The 9,007-nt window shown below is 30.0% G+C and overlaps 1 protein-coding gene across 1 annotated transcript; it reads right to left on the bottom strand.

Annotated features, from left to right (window-relative positions):
- Positions 1-651: 651 nt before the first annotated feature.
- Positions 652-1,999, bottom strand: Rad1 (Radiation insensitive 1). Its single transcript, XM_014435743.2, has 2 exons — positions 1,474-1,999; positions 652-1,123 (listed from the first exon to the last, which is right to left on the bottom strand). The coding sequence occupies exons 1-2, from the start codon at positions 1,892-1,894 to the stop codon at positions 699-701; spliced, it is 846 nt and encodes a 281-aa protein (XP_014291229.1). The 5' UTR covers positions 1,895-1,999; the 3' UTR covers positions 652-698.
- Between the last annotated feature and the right edge of the window lie 7,008 nt (positions 2,000-9,007).

The raw sequence follows: 9,007 nt of genomic DNA, 5'->3' as shown, positions 1-9,007 counted from the left end.
TGGACGTGTGAATGAAATAAATGTTTTGAGACTATAATTTGCATAGTGTTTTTGAATTATTTAGTAAAAAATTGCCAGTCTCAAGAATGAAATTTAAAGATTATAAATTAAAATTAAATGTTTATTATAGTTAGATATTCATTAAAACCACAAAAATAAAATAAATAAAACTTTTAATGGTTAGACTTTTATGGAGTTATATATACAAAAGGAACTATTAAAAAAAAAAAAACACCATTTTCCAAATGTAGTTTGAATAATATATTTACAGTATTCATAAAAAAAAAAAAAAAATAATAAATTATGAGCAATATTTTAAGCTAAACATAATTTATTGGTATGGACAAGTATACAAATATTTACAACAATTAAGTAAGTAAAATTAAACAATAAAAGCAAGTAAGTTAAATTAACTTGAAATTAAAAAAAGAAACGGACACAATAATTTAAGTACAAAAATAAACTAAACATAATTATAAAATAGACACAAAAGTATAGAAGGAGATTCTAGAAATTCAATGAAGAGTGTATTAAATAATAATGATTTTGAATGAACAACAGGCAAGAATGAATGTCTTCATTATAAAAAAAAAGTCTTAGTAAAAAAATGTTTCTTGATTAAGAAACATTTCGAATCATTTGTTTTCCTAATTTAATTTTCTAACATGGGAAAGAATATCAGACATAAAATGCTTTTATCAAAACTCCTGGGAAAGTACAGCTTCTTCATCATCATCATCTATGATTACGGGGGTGCAGTAGTATTCTATGTAACAGAGCTGCTTGCTTTCAGTCATTATGACAAACTGCATACACAAGAGACCTTCTCTCGACAGCTGAATAGATACCTTTTTTGCTGCTTGAATGGTCTTTAGAGCGGGCTTGAACTGTGTCAGTTTGAACCTACTCAAGGATTGTCCATGTGAGACAAATTCTTCGATCCACTCAGCATCTTGACTGACACTTGCCTCACATCTTCCTGCTGTACTCTCTGTTCTAACGATGAAGTTGGGTTGACTGTTGGACATTTGAATGTCCAGGTACTCCGAGCCACTGTCCATGTCAGAGAGGAAGTCCTTTAGACCATTGCCGTCAGCTATCATCTTGTTATACACTCTTTCGCCTGTTTAAGAAAAGGTTGATAGAGACTCATGAACATAGTAAGAAAAATAAAAATATTAGGGATTATAATTAAAACTATATAGATAAAAATGGTGTCTCTGATATTAATAAACTATGGTTAGATATGATACATCTAACTTTATCATATTTTTGATAAATCTATACATTGCTAGTTGGTGATAACAGTAATATTTCAAAGTCATTGGACAAATAATGTTCTAATATTGTTTTATAGGAATTTTCTATCAGTTCTATCATTTCTGGTTCTGAAGGACTTAGATATTCCTGCTTTAACTTAAGTTAATATGTAATGCTATTAAACTTATTAAATATTTGGAAGGGTCAACATACCTGGAGGGTCAAAGTGAAGAATTTCAAGAGCCTCTAATGTCTTAATTGAACAGTCGGTAACAACATCTTCTTCTACAAGTACAAGTCTCAATGGAAAACCATGACCCCGATAATACAAATTCAAAGATGCTTGAGAATTCCCTTGGTCAAACATTGACAAACATTCAAGCAGCACAGTTATATCCAGACGGAAACTTACTAGCTCTTCATTTATAGTAAATTCTGTAAATATATCAGTACCAATGAAAGCTGAAGCTTGCACACATTTGGAATCTTCAACGACGATTTTAATACCATTTTTACTAGCAAAAAAAACTGCTATCTCCTTGAAATTAATACACTTAACAAGCTGTGTTAAATTTTTAACATTGTCAACCTTGCCTTTGAGGACGTAGTGTATTTCTGTGTTTTCGGTGTCCATTTAACATCCAATGTAGCATGCTTTCATGGTAAAAATTCAAATTCTTCATGTAAGTAACAATATTAGCACGTTGAAACCTTCATCAAAATAAACAGTTCTGATACGGTAGACGTCGTATAGCTGCTATCTAGCGGCTACAATCTGAACTAAGCTTGCAGAGTACTCTATTGGCGTTTAGAGGTACTAGATAGCATGATATGTCATTCCTAATAAGAGAAACGCCTGTGAATCCTTCTGTTAAATGGATGTAATATATATTTTATATATTACTCCTTAAACATATTTAAATTATATGATTTGTATATATTTATATATATTTAGGCTATTTTGCGATTACTAGTATTTATTTTATTTTCATTTATTTAAAAGAGCGATCAGTGACAACTGCTCTTATATTATTAGTATTATTGTATTAATAATATTTGTTAATTTATTGTAATAACACACATAAAAGTTTATGTTAATGAAGTTTATTTTTCTTTTTTTTTCTTCACATTTTCCAGGATTCGGCTCCGTTAAAGCCCTGGAGTAGGACGCAATGTTTATTGCTTATAAATATTTTGTCTACAGTTTTGTACCCTACTTGGCCATCTTCCTACAAACATTATTTTGCTTTCATTTCGTACACTCAGAAATACTTATCTTCATACTATTTATTAATTCTCCACTAATTTTGCTATCTAAGATTTCATCTTGACTTACGATGAGTATAGCTTAGCTTAGGTAAATCTAGGCCTTAAAATATTAATATGAATCCATATTAATATTTGAGGCCAGCGCACCACATGAACCCTGAAAAAAAAATCGGAAAATGCGAGTGTTAAACACATCTTGTTTTCTTTAATTCTCTCGTTGTAATAAAGGCTGGAAAATGATTTAATTACCAAGTTCTTATTGACAAGCGAATAATAAATAAATAAGAAATCAAGCCATTAAAATATTCAGGCATTTAGCTTGGTAACAATACTAAAAATTAAAAAAACAGTGATTTGAAAAAAATATATAAATAAACAGCGATGTTTTTATTAAAAATTTAGCTCATATTTCGATTTACCGACCCCCCCCCCCCCGAAAAAATCCCTAATTTTTTATTAAAAAAAAAGAAAGAAGAATTTTTCCCCAAATAATTTACCCAACAAAACCCCTTTGAGGTTGTTCACAAAATTTCTGCTAGAAGACTTAAATGTCCATGTAAGGAGAAAAAGCGATATAGGCCAAGAATATTCTGAACTCCCAGAGCACTATTGACTATCTCCTGGTTGGTCATTAAAAGAGAGGATGTTTATTTATTTAGTTTACTTCTATCTTTGGTTATCTTCAAATTACAGTTATTCTAACCATGCTGTGGCCTTAGAACTCTAGAAATGTATGTCTAGAAATGTGAACACATCTCGCATATTTATTATTTTTGTACTTTTATTTTTATGTCAATATTGATTAGAGTGAGGGAATGGGTTTTAAAAAATATATAAAAACAAAAAAGCACAATATAAATGTATACCTTTTTAGTCCAAAGGAGCTTCCATCGATTAACCTGTATGAATTCTCTCCAGTTTAATGGGCATAAAAAAAAAGGATTATCCATCCTAACGTCGATACAAACCATAATAGGCCTGTTATTGGGAACTGTAACGTTTATTAGTGAAAGTGTGTTTTTTAAATTTACTATTCAATTTATATTAGGTTAATCAGTATAAGTCGACCAAGACTAGTGTATGTCAACATCAACTATCATTGTAACTTTATTAATATATAAATCTGTATCGGTAAACCAACCCATGAAGCGTGAAGGGTGCAGTGCTTTGGTGCTTTGTAGGGAAGTACTGTTACTAAACCAACGGTTGTGCAAAGAGGTGATTGGGTCAAAATCACGCTCGACCGCCAGAGTTTTCTCCAATTGAAGGTATCAACTTAATCATGCTGGGTGAACTCCGGAGGACTCCCGAAACCACAGAGTAGACTCACGGCTACAGTAACAGTATAAATAATTATATGTCACAACCAGATAAATAAATTTATGTTATAGTAATTGTTTCATGTCACATTGTTTATACACAAAAAAAACTAAATATAGAAACAAATCCAAAAACAGTAAGATCACACAATTACTATATCCATATTTCAGAAATTTAAATTCTTCGCTACATTAATTTAATTTTTATCTATATTTTTGATTATTTTAAAGAGTGAAGGAGGTTTATGGCTACATGTTCCTTGAATGAGAATTGTCCTTAGCCAGATAGTTTTTGGAATTATCACTGAAATTCTAATGTTATCATATTTATGTGTTTCGCTATTTATTCTATAAATTGAATTATTTTATAATATTATAACTTATATTTATTTTATTTTTAATATTTATGAACTAAATTACTCTGTAATCGAGATTAATTTCCCCAATATTTTTTTTTCTGTTGCAGGTAAGTGATTCGCCTTTATTTTCTCTTACCAAGTAAGTGTTCTTTTTCATTTTTACCACTTTTTTAAACATCTCTAGAACGTCTTCACAATGAGCTAACTGGAGCCCCTAGGTAATTGTGAAGTTTACATAATATTTTTCTAAGGAGATCTGGGATATTGTAAAGTTAATTCGGTTGCAGATTGTATAAATATAAGGTAGGTAAATTAAAAAACATGACATCTTAGAGAAACCGCTTAAAAAAATATTCCCTAATGTGGCTTGAATATATTTTGCAATTTCGTAGACGAATTTCAATCCTTTTTTTTTGTCTGTATTATTCAACTACAGTTGTTTTAAAATATATATATTAAATTATTTAAATATTTCATCATCGCCATATCGTACTCGTATTACCTTATTGAACTATTAATAATAGAATTATATTTGACTTTCATAAAAGCTTTTAATGGCAGTAAAGTGTGTCAATTACTTGATGTTTTTATTTCATTAGTAATAAATTTAATTAGAGTAGATTATTATTTTTTTTAAAATAATTTATTGTCAGTTTTTATTATAAAAGATAGCTCAATTGGCAAGGCACTGGACGCCTTAACGTTAATAGGACCCTATCTGATTCTAGCTGTGGAGAAAAGTTTATTTTATCTGAGAGTCTTATCAGAGGTTGGTTGACTTTGGAGAACATTCAGCCTCTATGAAATAGATATCTGACCCTTTAGAAAAAAAAAACTAGTGATCGAGCTTAGATGTTGACCACATCACATTCACTGTGTAATCCTTGATCATGAAACAAGATTCGAACCTTCAATGGTTTTGGTGATAGTGGTATTAGGAAAATTATTTGGTGAATGAGACCAAAAGCACTCATAAGAGATACTCAATTTCAACAAAATATTTTCTGGTGTAAAACAATGTTGAAAAATATTCAACATTTGTTCCATGTTTTAAGTCAATGTGCTAGTATAAGAGCCAAGAAAAATAAATTTGCTAAATTATGAGAAATTTTGTTTATATTTTGTCTTTACTCTATATGGATTTAAATATTATAACATATCAATCTATTTTTCGTGTGTGTGTGTAAAATAAGAAAAAATTAATGGTAATTTTATTAAACGAGTTGAAACATATACAAATAAAAAAACTAAATATGGTTCAAATATGAGTAGGGCAATAATTTTTTTTGTGTTTAGGGAAAACAAGTCGGATTCTTTTTTGGCATCCTTTAAGGTCCTTAAATTGTAGTAGTAAATTTCATATAGATCGAAAATTGGAAATATTTGGAATTACTCTTTTGGATTTTTTTCCAGCTCATTTCCGGCGTTCATGTAAACATTCATTACTACTTAGAATTGTATCCAAATCCAACCTTTCTATAACTGCTGGATTGTTAATGTTTGGTTCTTCCAACGCACACAAATAAGTTTTAACAAAGAAGTTTTAATTAAAGAAGAAATCCTCAATCGCTTTATTGTATTATTCCCACGGAAAGAAATGTTTTCGTTAATAATAAGCTATGCTGCCCAAATAAAGTGGGTTGTTATAAGTACACAGTATACTCATCGTTTATAAAATAAAATATAAATACTTAACAAATAAATAGTTAAAAAATATATAAATACTTAAAAAATAAGTAGTTAACAGACATAATATTTTTTTACTTAATTGTTTTTTTTAATTTTAACTATTGTTGGGGCAAGGCACTTTTCGTAAATGAAAATAAACCAACCTTTCCCCAAGAGTAAAGAAAATCAATCGCTGCTTAGATTATAATAGTAGACGGAGGATCATAAAACAAAATATCCTTGAAGTACCAAAATGATACTGAAAATAAAATAAATAAATAACTTGATACGGTATACTTGAAATTAATACGGTATGTTTTTTCCGAATTTCTTATAATTTACAGAAACCTAAACCACTCCTTAGTTTCAGGTAAATTAGTAGAATCGTATTAAAGTTAAGGAAATTTTTGTGTTTTTTTTGTGTTTATATCAAAAGCTCAAGGAAGGTATATTTTATTATTTTTCGATTTTAATATGAAAATTATTTATGGGTTTTTTGGACTGCAAAAAAGCCAACATAAACTATGTTTCTTCAAAAAAAAAAAAAAAGCTTTTGTGAATATTCAGATGATATATTATTAATAGCAAGACTCCATGCAGTAACTTCATCCACCACTAAACTATTACATTAATAGTGTGAGGAACTCCAGTTGTGAGTGAAAGATTTTCACTATTATTAATATAAATTAAAAATCGTTCGTAGAATTACCTTCCCGTCATGGAGGTATTATCGAAAATAAACTATAAAGTGACTAACGAATTGTCCTTAATCTATATCTAATAAAACTTAATCCCGGATGTGTGTACATTCCTAATTTTGCAGGAAACAATTTGAAAAAATAAACTTCGACCTATACATGGGCAAATACGGTATACTGACAAAATTACTACGAAACATTCGACCAAAATGAAAATACGTTGGATTTGATATGTTCCCATGTTACTAAAATGTATGGAAAGCGAAAACGAAATGCTATTCCCCAAATTCGCTGTAACAGCAAAATTTATTATGAATATTTTTATTACTATAATAATTTGTATTTAAGGGATTTTAAGAACGTTATAAGCGAATCTGACATGATTTTATTTCTAAAATAGATTTCTATATGTTTTACACAAGAAGGAAATTCGTTGAGTATACAACAGCATATATATCCTTGCAGAGCAAAGCTATGAAATGAAAATATTTGAAATCGCTATTATAAATATTATTAGATATATTGCTAAATATAGTTTGACATAGAATCACAAAATAAATTTTATTTCTTGTGGCTTCCTCCACTAACCAATTTATCTTTTACCTCTAATACCAAAACACTTGAATGATCATGGGTTCGAATCCTGATAAGAAAATATTCCACATTCTGAATCAAATGAACTGAAATTCGTTAAATAAAATTAATGATAAAATTCGGTTTTCGAGACTGAACACTACCATAAAAGTGGAAGTGAATTTAAGTCCAAATTTCGTTCTTTCCAAAGAATATTTTTAAGACTTTAAGCCCTTATACAGCCTCTTCTAGTCGAAATAGAGGATTGAAAATTTGACGTGGTTTGGGTTGGTGCTATTTTGTGGCTTTCGGGGTTTCAGCTTTTTCCTCCTCCCCTAAAATTGATGAAAAAAAAGAAGAAGGAAAATGTAAAATTATTTATTTCAACATAAAATCAAATAAACAGTTCTTTGAATTTATAAAGAAATAGATGATTTTAAATTTTTGGTTAAAAATTTCTAAGACATTTTTTTAACAATGAAGCCATTGGGAGCAAAAGTGATGTAAGCATTCTGTTTATCATCATCATAATTATTTTTCATTAAAACATACTTAATTAATAATATTTGAGTGGACTAACTTCAAATGTTCTTAAACTGTCGGGTATACTTGTTACTTTCCAAAATATTTGTAGGACCCAAAAGGTGCTGAATATCTCAAAACTCAAGTTTTAAATTACGCACCCAACGACTCGATTGTGTACCTCTGATAATTTAATTTCTCTGCTTATTATAAACTTCTATCTTGTTTTATTTATATTGTTATATAAGCTTTTGTAGTTTGCTATGGCTTTTGGGTGTTTGTCATATTTTATTTTTCTTGGTATTCGGATTTATCCCTTAAATGTATTATATTTTTTATTATTTTACTTTTTTTGTTTCAATCCAAAAATCTAAACTCTAAAATTTATGATAGGTAATGAGTTTAAATACTTGCAGTGTTTATTGACTTCCAAAATGCTTTTGACTGCGTATGGGGGAAAAACTTATTACTAAGTTGAAATGTATGGGTATAGGTGGCAATCTCCTGTCATGGATTCGATCTTTCCTAAGACAGAGATTTATTAAGGTTCACTATGGTAGTTCAGTGTCCAGTAATAGGCAACCCAAACAAGGTGTACCACAGGACTCAGACTTAAGTTCTTATTTACACAATGTAATGATTAATAGCCTGGTTTGAAAAGACAATGATTAATCAACCTGGCGTCCAAATACTTCTTTTTGCGGATGACCAGGCAATCTGGGGAACCAGTTCTAGTATGGGTGGTTTAGAAGAAACCCTAAATAAAGTTACAAATACGCTACACGACTGGGTGAGAGAAAATGGAATGACGGTTAACCCACGAAAAATTGTGTTTCAAGTGTTTAGTCTTAGCACAAAAAAACATGAGGTTAACTTACACTTTAAAGGCGAAGAAATAACCAGGACTGACAAACAATGCTATTTAGGAATCACGATGGACTCTTAGCTGACCTGGCTAAAACAAATCCACAAACAACTTGGAAAAGGTAATCAAAATTGAAGCTGATGAAAAGGCTAACAGGGACTAAATGGGGAGCGTCCCAGGACGTACTTAGTACGGCCTTCAAATCATAGTACAGCCTAATCTGGAGTATTGAGCTTAACTTTTTTTTTACCTTGCTCCAAAGAAGTGTTAGGAAAGTTAGACAAAGTTCAAAATCAAACCTTACGCATATTCACTGGCGGAGTGAAATCGACTCCCATCACAGCTGTGGAACTACAAGCCGGTATCAAACCACTAGAGGATAGGAGAGAGAAGATCTGCTCAGTGTCTATATGAAAAGCTTATGCGACGAGAGGATCACTGATTGTCTTATCGTATGAACGATAAGCCAATCAG

Source organism: Halyomorpha halys, unplaced genomic scaffold (assembly GCF_000696795.3).
Source record: "Halyomorpha halys isolate HHAL.00 unplaced genomic scaffold, Hhal_1.1 Scaffold1668.1, whole genome shotgun sequence".
In the NCBI taxonomy this organism is placed as follows: domain Eukaryota; kingdom Metazoa; phylum Arthropoda; class Insecta; order Hemiptera; family Pentatomidae; genus Halyomorpha; species Halyomorpha halys.
The sequence above is the reverse complement of the archived record's forward strand: the minus strand, read 5'-3'. Positions and strand labels throughout refer to the sequence as shown.